Below are 16430 nucleotides of genomic sequence, written 5' to 3' on the forward strand. Positions count from 1 at the left end.
AAAAACCCCAGAAAACCCACAAACACAAAACAAAAAGTAACAGTGCAACATAAAACAAATAGCATTCCAACAGTTTGGCAAGTGATGAGTTCACCTGAGATTAAGTGATTTTTTTTTAGGCAGTCTGTAACAAAATGCTGCTTTGCGGTAATAGTAGAAAGGCAACAAATTCTTAAAAGAAATCAAGAAGGTATACAATCTTGACAAAGTCTCTTATTAGTTTCCTTCTGTTATCTTCTCCCCCCCCCTACACATCTGTTGCTTATCTACTACAGTAGGCTGCAAAACATACAGCAAGAAGGATTGGCTTGAAGGCATTTGATGTTTGTAAATAAATCCACAACAGGATCCAAGCTGAAGAGGTGATACATGATCAGCCTACTAGGACAATTCTGAGCATGTGCATATGCAGGTAAAGTCCAGGCTACATTAAATTAAAAAAAAATGTCAGTGCATTTGTTATCTTAAGTTTTTTCAAAGCTTTCTTTTGCTCCTTGTTGTGCGGACCACAAACAAGTTAGAAGGGGTAACAACAGTCCGGCATAAATGAGAAAGCTGTAGTGACACTGAACCGCACAACGTAAGCAATGAGCATGTGCAAATTTTCAAATCAAAGAGGAAGTCATCCCTCTCTTTTACAACATGGTGAGTGTTTTGACACATATGACCGTAGGCTAATAAGGCTGCTCCTAATATGTGCCAGTATTTAAGGGAAAAAAGCTCAGGTCTTCAAGCATAAGGAGCAGGCCTATGGTGTTGCTGTAGGCTTCAAAAGCATGATCACAGGTTTTCATTTATTCACCGTTTTACAGGCAAGAGCAATATCACTTCCTTTGAAAGTGTAATCTCCACTATGACGCCTTGATCTTCAACACGGCAGAGATATGATTTAAAACCGAAGTCAAGTCAGCTTGCAATGGTTTCCTTCAGCGAGAGGGACAGGATGGTCTGTCATCTGTGGGCTGATCTGGGTTTGGATCAATCTAAGTGAAAATAAAAAAAGAAAGAAAGGAAAATTAAAACAAACAAACCTCAGAAATCCAAATTCTTAAAGTTAAGTATCTTGCGATAGTGAGCAGCAATAGGTATTTGTTTCTGTTCCCAAACTCATTGAAGTCAATGAATAGACTCCAGTTGACTATAATGGGCTCTGGATCAGGTAATAAAAGGTCTATATTAGATTTTACCTAATTAACCTCTGAGTTTTGTATGTTTTAAATACAATGAAAGGTTATTGCTGAGACTTGACTGCTTAGATGTAAAGACTTAAATACTGATGTGTGAAGCGTGATTTTTCTGGATAAGCAAATTTTATTACAAACACAATTTTCTGTTTGAAATATGTTGGATTGGTTTCTTAAATGTGAAACAAAACGCTTCTCGGTAATACCTGTTAAGAATGGGGGGGGGGGAAAAAAATCACTTTATTTTGTCACTATTTTTTGTTACAGCCTTTTACTTAGTGTGAGAATGAACTGAATTTCCTCTGAGGTGTTTTAAACTCGCATTGTCTTGCCCTACCATTTTAAAACTGTTCATATTGCAAAATATGAAAAAGGAATGCACTTACTGGAAACCAAGTGCCTGGGACATCTGGCTATCTATTTTAGAAATATTAGTGTTGCCCATCAGTGTACTATTTTGTGAATTCAATGGGGTTAGATGCCCACTGAGTTTCTAAACGTGCCTATGTATGAATCCTTAGGTACCTAAATACCTTTAAAAGACTGGCCTTGAGTACATGCCATTTAAAAAAAAAAAAAAGAACTAACTCTCCAACAATTAAGTCCCTTAGGGGACTTCTTAAGAGTCTTTAGCATTACTAATGAAAAAAAAAAAAAAAAAAATCAGCTTGTTAAGTTAGTATTCCAGAAGACAAAAATATTACTATCCTACAATCTATATTTGCCTAATATTGCTCTTTAAAAAAAAAAAAAAGTGGCATTAATTAGCTTTTTTGTTCTGCACAAATTGTTTTAATTCTTGCAGATTTTAAGTATGTGCCATAAAAGGCACCTAAAGACTGTCTTTAACAGGGCCATCCAATGGTGCTTTATCAAACTAAATATCCATCTTAGAAAGAATAATGAATTTAAGACTGATTTTTAACTTAGAAATTGATTCAAACAGGTCACCTCTCAGCCAGAAGCTGATTCTAATAAAAGTCCATTGCGATTCATGAAAGCTTTACATCTAAAGGGTTTCAGAGCATAAAAAGAGAGGGCCACAGAATTGGGCAGGGAATATTCTAAGCTAGTGGAAGGAATGAGAACAAGAGGCAGGGGAAAAAGGGGGAGGGCGCAGAGTGAAAGGCAAAAGAGATGCATCATTTTAGACCTAAACTATGTTAAGTGCTTTACAGATTTAAAAAGCAAACAAACCCCTCCTCACAATGAAGTATTTCTTTGGTTTAGAAGAGAATTGACACTGGCATGAGTTACAGGCCTAGTAATGTAGTTGAATTGGCCTAGAGATATCTGGTTGGGTTTAGATGACTGAACAAAGGAAGGTCACACTCTTCCGGAAGCAAATAAATGAGAACCTGGCTAACAGAAACAAGAAACAGGTAACAGCCAGCAGCTACATCTCTTTCCTGTTACACTGGCCTCCCACTATCAACTATATATAAGGATAACATTCTGGAAACAATATCCCAAGAGTTAAGGGCTGCCAAAAGTAGCATAATTCTAGCTCATATGCATATCATGCTAGAGATGTGAATTACAAGAAACAAATATAAAAAAAAAATCTCTGGATATGGCACCTTTCAAATTTAGGGATACAAAATTTCAAATGTAAGGGTGACTTGCGAATCGGAAACTGATCTAAACATGTCACCTATCAGCTGGACATTGATTCTAGAAAAGTGGATCGTGAAAAGAGAGATTAGTTTATATCCTGAAATAAAATTGAAGACTTTTAATGTGATACATATACAGTTATCATTTTACCATAGTATGGGCTTAACAGGGGGTGGGGGAGATAGGAGGGGAAACAGTTCATTCACTCCAATGGGAAAGAGATGAAGGATTGGAGAGAATCTATTTTACTCCTATCCAGGTTACTGTAAGAGGTGTACTGAGCAGATAGGAAATCAGGCACTAAAACAGAAGTGACCTACTATGGGAGGGGGTTGATAATTTTCAAAAAAGTGGTTGCCTTAAGCTGGTCATAAATTTAAAAGTAGATGCCGAAACAAGGAGATACCACCTTTATTGAAGGAGTATTGAGCACAAACGGCTCCTACTTTCTCGCCCAGATTCTCAGCTACTTTGCATAAATCTTCTACAGCAATGATACTGACATGAATGAAATTCCTGAAAAGCTATTTTGGTGTATGTCTTGTTCCACAGTCTTTGCTTGTAGAGGTTAATATAATTATAAAAGGGTGGAACACAGTTCTCATTTCCAGCTTATTAAGAGTTCCTCCACAAGAAAGCAGAATACACACACCTAAGAGCCACAGTAATTAATGGCATACTCGTATACTTACCTCTGAATAAAGAGGTGGAGGCAGAAAACGAAATTCTTGGATGTAGGCGAATAATGGTCCTTGAAGTGCCCTCTCAAAATCGTCACAGGCAGCTATGGGTGCAAGGCTGGACTGTCTTTGCTCCTCTGTGACCACTTCTGCATAGCTAGGAGGTGCTAGAGGGAAAAGGTACACGCAGTTCGAACTACAGTTCTTATGCATGTCAAAATACATAATATGACAAATATTAAAACTTTAATCATTAAAAAAGTTAAAGTGCTCAGTGACAAGAATTATAGCTACGTTTTTGTATACAAGACTATGCTATCTAAATAAATTAAAATTTATGTTGTTAAGATGACTGACAATCATCATAGACTTTTAGCTTGATTATCCTAAAATCTGGGTATGGGACAGCACTCTTTTCTTGCCTAGGTAGAAAAGTGTGAGACGACCCCACTTTCTTTTGGAGGTCTCTCTTTCGGCCTAAGGTTCGTGCACATGGATGTTTTGACAACTGAGTAAAACCAAATTACAGGAAGGGGAAACATATATAATTCTACCAGTGAGCAATGCAGAGATTCCCTGCACAAAGTTAATACAGCCCAACCTATGCTGTCTTTCCACTAGGTTCCCAGCTTCCAGTGGGCCAGATGAAGACCTGACAGCACTGCTGCAATGGACTGGGGTGCTTCCAAGCCAGGGAAGTAACTGGGGACCAGTAATTGGAGATACTGAAATTCCACGCTGAAATCCCCTAGCATCCTGTGCCATCTGCACCGATTCTCATGGTTAAGATGTTGGAGCAGGTGGGCTCCACTGTTCTTTCTACAGCATAAAAAAAGGGAACCATAGACCCACCACAATATAACTGGGTGGTGCAGAAATTGCACGGAAAGAGACCCATATGGAAATGACCTCCCGCCATGTGGGTTTTACTGAGAAAGGGTTTCTTAATAAAGTGGTGATGAGGTAAATCAGACATACAAGCCCAAAATACTATTAAAGCAGATGAGATTAATATTAAAATCAATTTACCTTCAGGTCTTTCAGGCAGTGTAAGACCAAGCCAATTCATATTCATGCTACACTGGCTGCTTACACTTGATGTTCTGCTGCCAAATGGATGTAGAGGAATAGTACCAATGACAAGTGGTAAATTAAGGAATAAGTCCATTGCTCCAGGGATATCAACGTATACCTAAAAAGTAAGTGACAAAAAAAGCCTGTGAATAGAAGCTGGTTTGAATCAGTCCCTAGTGGGTTAATTCTGCCCTCAGTTCCAGGTGAGAGTTATACTTACTTCTAATACACTATTTTAAAGGGTTGTGCCAAAAAGAAGTGCTGAACCCTACCAAGTTAAATAGAAGTTGAGAGTTCTTCACATTAGGTGAAAAATATTTTGAAAATTGCCATGGCTGTAAATCATCTGCCATTTGTCACAGAATCAGAGGGTTGGAAACCTCCTGGACAAATGCAGCACTTGCTATTCCTAAACCTATTCTCCTTTATGCATTTCAACAATGATGCATTGATTTTTTTAAACAAAATTAGCATGGGATCATGCCTCCAAAGTAGTTATGCATATGCTTAAGAAAGAATATGAACAGGACACGTACCATTAATGAATATTCCACACGGATTATACTGCAATCAAGGATTGAGGGAGAAACGGGTGGAATTTTCAACAGTTTGCCATTCCAGGTTTCTGTTTTCCCAGATGACAGGGATTCCCCACGCAGGTTGGCAACAAGCTGCTTCACTTCCTTCATTTTCCCTTTGGCATAGAATGCCTGTGTTTGGTAAATGGCTGCCTTTGGCACAACCATACGGGAAGAGCAGTTCTCAATCTCAGCAAAAATCTGAATTGATTCACCTGGAATGAAACAGAATTTCATTCAGTTCACATCTGCTTACATGGAAACACATATATTTTTAAATATGTTTACATGGTTACAATGGGCCAGCTCCTGCCAATACTAAATTTATTGGCAAAAATATTCATTGATAGCAATAAGCAGAATGAAGTTCAGTATGAGCTGATGTGACAAGTGTGCAAGGCTAGTAAAGGAAAATGTACTTTTCCAATTTGAAGTTACAGCTATGATGCATCTGGTTCAACAGCACACTCAGAAGACCACAATATGCAAATAAAAAAAACTTCCTTGATACTTATTTATGTAAGGCCATGAATTAAAAAGGGTAATTTTAAGAGAGTGAAGAAAGAAGTTATTCTTGCTACATACCTGGGGTGTAGCCCTTCCTTTCAATTTTGGCACTTAAGGATATTGGGCCTGAGGTACAAAACCAACAACAAAGAGTCTTCTCTTTTGTGCCTGCTTGGGGTGACTGCAAAAAAACCAAACATTAAACCAGAATTAATTGTGCATATTAATGAGGCTCTAATTAATGCAGAGAAATAGTATTAAGATACTAAATGGCAAATCCCTACTGGTTTTACTCAAAAGAATAGTTATGTTGACTTCCCTAACACTGTGCAAGTAAACAAAGAATGTTTTGTCCTAAATCCAGTCTAGCACTGGTATTAGTTACCTTACCAGAGCTACCTCAATTAGTCTCATCCTCACTGAAGAATTCATTGAAAAAAAACAAACAAAGACAAAGACAATCAGAAAAATTTTGCTTTAGGAAAAAAACAGCTTTTTGGCCCACATATCTTCAACAGTGTCAATAGTTTTTCATAAAATTGTAACTAAATGCATCTTTCTACATTTCCCTTAACTGTATTTCATGTAAAACAAAGTCCCACTGCTGCAATCCTGAATATTAACTATTTGCTGTTCTCAGAATAAACCTGCTCCTATTTCCACCTAAATCAATTAAGTTTGCATTGTTTTATGTGAGATCATGATTAATGGTCTATTCAAGTTCCACATACATCTTTCCTTTGATTTAATAGAGATTATAGGTGAGGCCATAGATCCTCTGATAAAATCTGATTTTTCACCCATATATAAATCTCCCACTCCCTTATTTCAATGACTTTTAAATTTTGCATGCATTGCTCATTGAGAAGAAAGAAAAAGGATTTTAAGCCAAACTGAAATGAGAACCTCCTTGAAAATATCTTGTCCAATATCAAAAAGATTTAGTATAAAAAAAAAAAGTGTTAGTTTCTCTCCACTGGTAGGGAACTATATTAAATTTATCAATTATGCACTACAGCACAGTTTACTGTACATTTTTAAGTTTAACAGGCTGTTATTAATTAGAAGATTTGTAAGAATAATAGTGCTCTTTTAGCAGCTAAATTATTCTGTATTAAATTGATAAAGAATAGTGAATAGAACCTCTCCTGAATGAGATTTTTTTTGTAATTTGCCACCGATTCAGTTTACAGATAAATATAAAATATAGATAATTTCAACTCCAACCACTCTGTAACTTTTCAATATGGCAGCTTGCTATGAGTTGCTAAAATGGGTTAGTCACCTGCACTTTAACTAGCAGATAGTATTAAAATTAGATTTTGTAATGGTTTCAGTGACTATAGATATGCCAAATACAAAAACAATATATACACAGCTCTCAATTCTTACCAATAATGAAGGAGTGTTGATATCTATATGTTCAAAGACTGTAAATTCCTTCTTTAATTTCACTGGTAGAAGCCAAGGTCTGTGCAATTCGGCTTTCACCCAATAGCGCACACTGCCATGTCTGCCTTCAAATGAGGTAGCAAGTGGTCTGTGCAGGACAAAGGTCAAAATTGAGTAAGCCTTTTTCTCTCTCTAACAGTGATACAATTTATCAAGCTGCACTGTACCATTTATTTATCTAATTAAGTACAACTTACTTAGAAAGTTTCCACATTTCAAAAAGATCAGTTTTGAAAGAAAAATAATTAACCATGAAATCTCTCAACAGTTATGATGTAGGAATGTGATGTATCATTGTCTTTGGTAGTATATTTTGTGAGTTAACTTCTGTGTAAAGTACACTTGTACCTGCCCTTCAGTAGTATCTGGCTTTGCCTTAGTTAAAATGTATGACCTGTTGTTCTTGTAGCTCACCTTAACTAATTTAAGACACTCCAAATAGTTACCTAATCCCTTTGTGTTCGCTCCCAAACCCCCTGTAGTTTGACAAGGCCACCTTAAACTGTCCTTCAGAAAACCAAAATCCAGCAGTCTATACTCTGAATTTCACTGAAGACAATGGGAGTTAGTTCTATCTGCGGGAAAAACAACCCTGAGGGGTTGACCCTATGTTTTTCTAACATTTTAAAAATATCTAAATCTCAAATCTGCAGCATTTTGGGTACCTTGAATTTTAATACTATGGTTTTGACACACAGACTATGACAATTAAACTCAGTCTCACACGCGCTTGTTTTTTCTCTTGACGAACAAACTGAATAAACTTATTTACACATTGTTCTGGTCAGTACTAGCCATCTGAAAGTGTGTCGTTCCTAAAGCTTTGTGCTGTCAGCCCTCTTTCACAAGATCTGCTTCATCTGCAGCAAATTTAATCAGTTAATTTTACGGTCACCCTTTTAGGTCTGTACCATATTCTACTGCTCATCTTCCATACCAAACTCTTGATCTCTTTCAAATAGTGTCTTTAGTTTTAATATCCAAACTCAGACTTGTTTCACCATTGTCATCCTTGCTTCTTGAATGGTAATTGATGGGTTCATCAGAAGGCAGTTTCACGTTCTAGAATTCCTACATGGGTCCTTTTTGACATGTTTTAGCTGTATCTATTGCAAACAACTGTACTATTCATATTATTCCTTTTGAGACCAATGTTAGGAAGGGCTAAATACTTGCAACTCCTATAAAAGCCAGACACCCTGCACATCAAATAATATGAAATTTTACCAGCCCCACATTGTGTGGAGTTAGGATATCTTAACTCTCATGAAATCCCTCCAAGGTTTTCTACCTCAATGTAGGCTTTGCCTTTACCCCAGATCTTTTCCTCTCCTTCTCCCTTCTAACCACTTTGTCCCTCACTTAGTCACTCAGATATTTTGTTGAAGCCCACAAGAGTGAAATCTCATCACACAATTTCCCAATCACTTTACGTATACTTACGGACATTTGAGATGTTTTCTAAGAATGGACATCCCATGCATGTCTGTATTTATCACCCAAATAGTTCTGTTAGCATTCTTGCTTTTTGTTTTAATCCCCAAAATAATCTTGTTTCCTTGCTATGCATCTGTCTGCTTATTTCCCTCTTGGTTTCTATACAGCCACCATCTTGCAATCTGCATACAGATTTGCTTCCATTTACTAGTTTAACTCTCAGAACCATTTATTTACATGAGTCCAGATACAGTTAATTTTCTCACATCCATTCCAAACTGAGCCCAAGCAGATTATTACTGAATCCTTTTTTGCAAAGTCTGCTTATCTACATGACTGAGGGAATTTTGATGCAGCAAGAAGTGATCCCAGCAACTCTCCAGGGACCAGGATTGATCAATCAATCAATTTTCTCCTCCTTGTAGTAAGTAGAGCATCATATGGGATAGCCAACTTATTCATGTCATTTGCAACAGGTCAAAAAGGGAATGATTGATTTAAGAGTAACAGTTAGCTTTCAATTTTTTTTCCACCCACATTAAAAAAAAAAAATAAAATAAAAAAGGGCATGTTAAGATTCAGTCCAGGGTGCTTCTTTTAGTGCAACCTCTCCTGTCCCTGAAAAAGGGTCCCCCGCCCACTAAAATCTTTCACATGGTTTAATAAACATGTGCTTTAACATGGTATTTACACAACATGGGTATTGCATGTAGTACTTACGTCTGTGGAAGCTCAAAGCTGAATGCATATTCATGCCTTCCTGAATGAATAGTGTGGAGGCCTTCTTCGGAATTGTCATCATCTAGGGGGGAAAAACCCAATATGCTATTCCACCTGAAAACATTTTACACATAATATATTACATAGGTTTCTTTCTTGTACTGAAAGGAAATGATATGCTTGTTATTAAATGTAAACTGTGTAGACATATCTAATTCACTTAACTCACTTTTGGGTATATGACAACTGAATTGCTATGGGCAGGCAACATGGTTGGATGGAGTTAACATACAGAGGCCAGTTGCTTTTAATTCGATTAGTACTTTGAATACGTGGCTTACAACTCCATGCTTTATTCTAGAATCAACCTGATGACAATGCTTTTCCAGTATAATGCCTAGGGAAGTCCTAACTGAAATGGTTTCACATCGTTCAGAAAGTAACCTCATGTTATACTGCACGTCCAGCCTGCTGGACAAGATTCAGTTGCACAATCCTCCTTCCTTTTCTCCCCTATCCAGCCACCACACTGAGGTCTGAAACCCTTGAAGAGACCATCTGCAAAACCCGATCTCGAAAGTACCAGAGAGAGAAACTAAGGGGTGCAGGAGGTGGCCGGCTCCGGGAATGAGTGTCACACAGAACCGGTTTCTTAAAAGCATTGCAGTTAAATGGCTCCGTCCTGCCCAGCCCCCGCCTCGGAAGTTTCCCCGTGCCCTTAAACAAGTTGCCCTTCTTTGTTCCCTCCCACCCCTGCCTGGGCACAGGGGGGCTGAAACAACCCGGGCGGCTTGCGACCCTGGTGTTGGGGAGGACTCCGAGTTGGGTCAAACAGAGATGCTGGAGGTGGCAAAATAACTGGAGGCAGGGAAAGAACTGGGCACCTCCCCGCGGCCTGAAGCACCTCAGGGGAGGCCAAAAAGAAAAAAAGGGGGGGGTAATATTTCAGTGGGGTTTGATGCAGGGTTTGCTTCTCCCCCTCCCTGGAGAAGGGACAAAGCTGCGAACCCCCGTCAGGGGCCTGAAGTGGCGGGGGAGATGGGGCTAGGCAGGTGAGTGGACCCCAGGGCAGGCCGGGGACCCTTCTCTTCCCCTCGCCCTAAAACTCCGTGCCTCTCTCTCCCCCACCCCCCGGGCCGGCCGGCCGGCCGCTTTCTGCCAGCTCAGCAGTCCCCGGGAGCCGGGCGGCGGCGGCGCTGTGGTAAACAAGTGCTGAGCTGTCAATCACAGACTAGACTGGAGCAGGAGAGGACCGGCCTAAACCGGCGCGAGCAGAGCCCCAGCCAGCCGGCGCGCCCGGCGCTCGCAGGCGCACGGCACAGCACACGCGAGCGCAGGCGCGCAGCCTACCCTAGCGGGCGGGGCGGGACTCGCCACCTCCCCCCGGCTTCTCTCGGGGCTTCCGGGCTGCAGCCCTTCAGCCCCACAGCACACGGACCCGATCCTGCCCCGGCCGCAGCGCAAGGCGGAGAGGATCAGGCCCGCGGTGCAGGGGGGTCGATCCCCAACCTCCACCCCCACCCTGCAGCGGCGCACCCCGGACTCCAGGAACCGGGACCTGCCCCGCCCTCGCCTCGCCCCGCGCCAATCAGCGGCGGGCATCGCCTTAGCAACAGGCTAACAAACGGCGCCGAGCCAATGGCGGCGCAGCGGGGCGGGGCTGGGGGCACCAAGCTGGTGTGAGCGGCGTGGGCAGAATAGTGGGCGCCCGGGCTGCCCGGCGGCCGCATCGGCCGCGCAGCCCCCGGCTGCTACCGCCGAGTCGCGCACCCACCGCCCGCCCGCCCGCCGGCCTCTTTGTTCGCTCCCTGTCCCGGGGGGCACCCCGAGTCGCCCCCTGCAGTCATCCCCTGGGCTGTGGAGGGAGAGACACAGGCCCCTTCCCACCCGGCATCCGCAGAGGGGATGGGTAGAGGGCACGAACTCTGCCTGGGAAGGGACCCCATCATTTTACCTCGGGCCTCGCAACCCGCTCATTTTGTGAACATTAAAATAGTAATACTAATAAAATCCTTCCATTTATTCCAAAAGCCTTTGCCAGCGCAAACCCCCAAGTTTCCCCTGAATGAGATGGCTTTGTAAGGTGGGGGGGAGAAAGAGGGGACCCCCCCCCCCTCAGCTCCCGCACTGGTCTCTGCGGCACTTACTTATATATATGCAGAATAAGTGAAAGGCAACAAGGGGGAGAGAAAAAAGAAAATTACATAACCAGTTTTAACATTATTTTCTTGTGCTAGGAATTAAGTCATCGCCACCACCTGACGCGTGTAACCAATCTGCGGAGAGGAGAGCTCGCACCCCCTCCCTCTCCCCAGGACTGGTCCCAAACAGGATTGAACCGCTTCTAACAAAGGGTGGAAACTTCAGAAAAACAAGCCAAGAGTCCCCTATACTTCTACCGTGTCACCATTCAAACAATAGATTAGCCATCTGAAGACCCGCTGCCCCCTCGCCAAGGCTTGATTCCCTTTCTCCCCCCCCCTCATTATTTGATAGGAATCTATTTTGCACTGTACGTGGCTGGCACAGCAGGTTTCAATGAATGCAGCTTCCCTGAACTCCCCAACTTAGGCATGATGCTCCAGTTGGACACTTCAGGGGCTCAAAGGAGGCTTGCAGGCAGATCTTTATACCTGCCTCACTGACAGATGTGGCGTATAAAAGACATTCAGGTGATTTATTAACTTACTGGGGGGGAGGGGGGGAGAAGAAGCCACACGTGGAGTGCTGAGAGTATATGTCAAAATAAGCCACAGGGAATCCTTTATCCGCCAACAATTACCCATCCTTCGAAAGGCCTTGCATAATCGATTTGAAAAATAGGAGTTATATCCATAAACGTCCAAAAGCCTGATTCTGTCTTGCATCTCAGCATTTGATGAGAAGTTACAAAAAAGTCACTTACAAGCATTAACTAGCCGGCTTGGCCCCCCGGTTCTCAGTGCAATAGGGAACACAACCCTGCTCATGTCTAGCTATAGCACTATTTTTTTCCTGACACACTTAAAATAATCATAAACTGGAAGTGCCTCTGCAAGAAGCTCTGTTCAAGGCAGGTAGTTGGAGAAAGTCCTGTTTTGCAGGCACTTTGCAGATGCAGTCTGACCCACCATCAATGCCCATATCATCAAAACCTACAGACCATAAGAGATGTAGTACATTTTCACATCCGTGAATGTTGTGGTTTTTAATGGATATAATAACCAGTCCCCCTCCAAAGACTGTTCAAGCCAAGAGGATGCGAAGATGGGCATGCCTGCTTGCATCCAAAAATGACTGTGTACGATTCTGACTCCTGAATTAAAATGAAAAAAACAACAACTTACCTCTCTCGTGCCCAATTAAGATGTCCTTATGGTTGAAATATTCTACTTCTTCAGTGTAATTCTGCGTATAGGCAGTGTTGGATCCAGCATTTCTAGATTCAGTCCAGCGCACTTTTGCATGTCCTCTTGCATGAATTTTAAGAGATTTCACTCGAATTTCCCCAGTAACTTCTAAACTGACCCTTCCTGAGACTGTGTCCCCGCTAGAATAGACAGGGACGTTGCTGTCATTGAGACAGTCAAAGCTTATTGTCAAACTCTTCACCTTCCCCAGCACCATTTTTTTTTATAACAAAGTCTATAAAAATATACTGTAAGAAAAAAAACCCAAAATCGAAGTCAAGATCTCATATAAAATGGGATCTTCACTTGACACTGATCAAAGCCTCTGCCGTGCAAAAAAGCTTGCAGGCAGGACCAGTGTCTGCTCTACAAACGCTTCATTGGGCTTGCTGGAAAAGTCACAGCACTAGCTGCTGTTCAGCTGCTACCCAGCTCTGTGGTCTCTGTACAAAGACAGGGAGGCTGCAGACTGCCAGCTCACTTTAAGACCAGCTTTGTGAAAAACAACCCCACTGCGCATGTGCGGGCGGCTGCTGCTTCCCTTCTGTCTCATTGCTACAGGAGGTGTAACGCAGAAGACGACCGTGCTGTGGAAGAGGACCTGGGTCCGCGCTCCATTGTGTGTCTCTTGCATTGCTCGCCCCCCCCTAAACTCTTTAAAACGTGCCCTTCCAGGCCAGCACCCAAAAGCTTCTAATAGCAGGCATGCAACATTATAAGTGCAGCAGAAGGAGAGTGGTCTAATGCCAGAGCCCTTACAGCTGATTAAGGACACAGCCTCGAGCCCAAAGCATTTGCTTCTGAATGCTGCTGGAAGAGGCTTGAAGAGTTGGGAGAGAAATCGGGCACACGAACTGAGGAATCTGCCCTTTATTCGGGAGAAGAGATTTTGGATGGTTCATCTGCATCAAGCACAATCTGGTGCATTCCAAAAGGCAAAATATTTGCTCTTCAGAAGTATCTTAATGAGCCAGAAATAGAAGTCGATCTTGGCAGGACTAGTTTATCCCCAGCCAGAGGGTGGGATGAACTTCACCAAAGGCAGGGAAAACCCTCTTTTGTTTGGTTCAAACCGGTTCTGGAGACCGGGAGAACCCACATATTTCAGTTATGTCTGCTGAAGGTTTGTGTCAGCTGTTCCTGCCAGCCTCTGAATTCACCAGGAGAAAGAGTTTGTAAAAGGAGAAGAGCACCCAGCTTCCCATTTATATTTCATTAGCTCAGTTACGGACCTCTCCTACCATTTTTATTCAGATAGTTAGCATTTTTGTTTTCTCGGCTATCTGTGTTAAAACAGGCAAGCAAGTAAAACCTCCCCAAAACAACTGGAATGAATTTATATCTCACAGATATTTTTCTCCTTTGTTTCTGATTCCATAAGATTTAGTGCAATTTAGAGGGAGATAGCAGTACTTAAAAGTATTCTTCTATTTGAAATCAAGCAAATCCTTTCAAAATAGCTGCATAAATTCAAAAGAGATCTGCTAAATGGATTCTGAGAGAAGAAACAACCAGACACTGGAGCATATTAGGCACATAGTCTTTCTAAACGCTCTGTGCAAAACACCTTCACCGCCAAAGAGTTGTTCTTTACAGTGATATTTCAAATGGATCTGTTACACAGTTCATCGACATGCTCATTGGTACACGGTAATTGCTTGACTATACTCTCCAGATTAAACAGTTTATGGCTATATTTCTCCTTCCATGTTTATTACATTCCATGTTCAGTAAAATAATTATTGCAATAGCTATATAATTTAAATGGTTCATGTTAGAAAGGCTAATACGGGTTGATAGGTATATTGGCTCTGCTCAGAGAGGTCTGTTTCTAAAACAAAGTTTAGAAAAGCAGACTCACTTGGTAGCTTTATGACTGTTTTCTCAGGTCATTCATGTTTTGTCTGAGTCGACACCTTGTGGAAGTTCTCATACATTTTTGTCTGGGCCATCTTCTGTTCTTGCCTTCCGATCTGTTGTTACTTTTTTATGTTTTTGCACCACCCTGTGGTAAATATGAGGAACATACTCTGCAAAAGAGAAACTATCTCATCCCTTTTTTGATGTTTAGTGTGTTTGCTCTCACCCCACCTACCACCTACACAAGCAGCAAATCCCTTCAGTGCGCATATCTTCCCTCTCCCATGTGAAAAGGAGGAGAAGGAAGAGTGACACTGTTTACAGGGCATTTTGATCCAGAGTCTCATTTGTGGGTCTGGCATGTATGTTAGGACAGTTGTTGAAGTCCAGCTGGGCCAAGCAAATATTATCCCACTTGGATGCTTCATTCTAGACAGATCTGACATAAAACTTAATATAGTTTAGCCCCTTTTCTGCTACTGTTCTGGAAGCAGCAATTAACACTACTGCTGCCCCGCCCCAAATTTCCAGACCTGTGGGGAGCCCAGTAGGCTGGATGACATGGCCCTGTGGGCTGGATTTGGCTCATAGCTTGGAAGCTGAGCACCACTGTTCTAGGTGGTCCTACCATTTGCCCAGTCATGTCTGCACCTCTCCTGCAGAATATCCCACTCAAACTTTCCGCTCTGCCATTCCCACTACCTGCCTGCTCATACCCACACTTGCTTCCCTCCAGCCAGTCTCTCATCTCATACAAATATGTTGCATTTTATACATGCAACATATCGTTTAGATTTTTAGTGTTAAACAGATGACTGCATGCTGTCATTTTGGTCTTTGATTCATTTTATTATGTGTAGGAAATAAAGTTCAGACTAGGAGCTTTGCTTGGGACATTTTGTGGGTGTGTAGGTATATGTACACTTCTTATTATTTTTATGGGTTTTTTTAATAAGTCATTCATAGTTTTTGTTGGCATAAATTATAATTGTTTCTTGCCTTTGTGATATGCTATTTCATTTCTGAACTTATCATTTGAATGCTCTGTGCCATCTTGTGGTTAATGTGAAGAACTGCCTCTCCTGCCAGCCTTTTCCTCTCTCGCACCTGTTTTTTTAAACCTGCAGTCTATTAATTACACTCTTTTGCCCTTTCCAAACACAGCTTTACAAATCTTTCATCATTGAGCACCTAGAACTGGTTAAAATTCTCTTCTGTGTGAATTCAATGTGGGACCTCTGGACAACCACCTTTCCTTTCCTGACCTTCATCACATATATCTTTGCTTTTAATTTTTCAACACCTGGTTATTAGATGTTACATCATTACTGTTCATAGTGAATAACTTTCTTGCCCCCCCACTCCTTACAAAAATAGAAGATCCTAATTTAAGCTGTTTGACAGAGGGCAAAATATTCTAAAGCACCTAAAAGTGACTTAGCAGTCTAAGTCCCTTTGAATTTCAATGAGCCTTAGTATCCTGAACCAGCTAAATACTTTTGAAAAGTTTATCCAGTGTCTTTTTAATGTAAGATTACAACTGTGAGATGACATGACCATTGCAAAATACTGGGATTTTGTTTTGAAGTCAATGTATTACTTCTTAAGGCCTGCACTATCATTGTAGTGCATTCTCTCACGCTAGCCTTGTGGAATTGTGCAACACAGATGAGCATTTTTAAATATAAGGCATTTTCAATTACTTTCTGGCTATGAAAATTAGGATTTAAACTGTGTTAATTGTATTTAATAGAATCTCTGCTTGAGTTTCAATCTATTTTACTCACTTGAGTCGAGAAAGGTTTGGGGAAGTATGAAATGCTATGTGATTCTTGCTCTGTATTTTGTGTAATGACTAGATAATGTAAAATATAAAACTAGTATTGGGAGCAGGGATGGAACACATGATTTCCTCCTTCTCTAATCACTAAA

General features: G+C 41.4%; 1 protein-coding gene across 2 annotated transcripts; it reads right to left on the minus strand.

The window, feature by feature from the left end:
• Positions 1-18: 18 nt before the first annotated feature.
• ARRDC3 (arrestin domain containing 3) lies at positions 19-13106 on the minus strand. Of its 2 annotated transcripts, XM_090038256.1 has the most exons (8): positions 12576-13106; positions 9250-9331; positions 7033-7180; positions 5719-5821; positions 5092-5348; positions 4511-4673; positions 3494-3648; positions 19-983 (listed from the first exon to the last, which is right to left on the minus strand). In XM_090038256.1, exons 1-8 carry the CDS (start codon positions 12853-12855, stop codon positions 927-929), a joined length of 1245 nt encoding a protein of 414 aa, XP_089894382.1. In that variant the 5' UTR covers positions 12856-13106; the 3' UTR covers positions 19-926. The 2 variants fall into 2 exon arrangements, with proteins under 2 accessions (XP_089894382.1, XP_089894383.1); XM_090038257.1 differs by lacking the exon at positions 19-983 and having other exon boundaries at positions 3506-3685.
• Positions 13107-16430: the final 3324 nt, after the last annotated feature.

Source organism: Crocodylus siamensis, chromosome 3, assembly GCF_052110815.1.
Source record: "Crocodylus siamensis isolate JL-2025a chromosome 3, ASM5211081v1, whole genome shotgun sequence".
Classification (NCBI taxonomy): domain Eukaryota; kingdom Metazoa; phylum Chordata; order Crocodylia; family Crocodylidae; genus Crocodylus; species Crocodylus siamensis.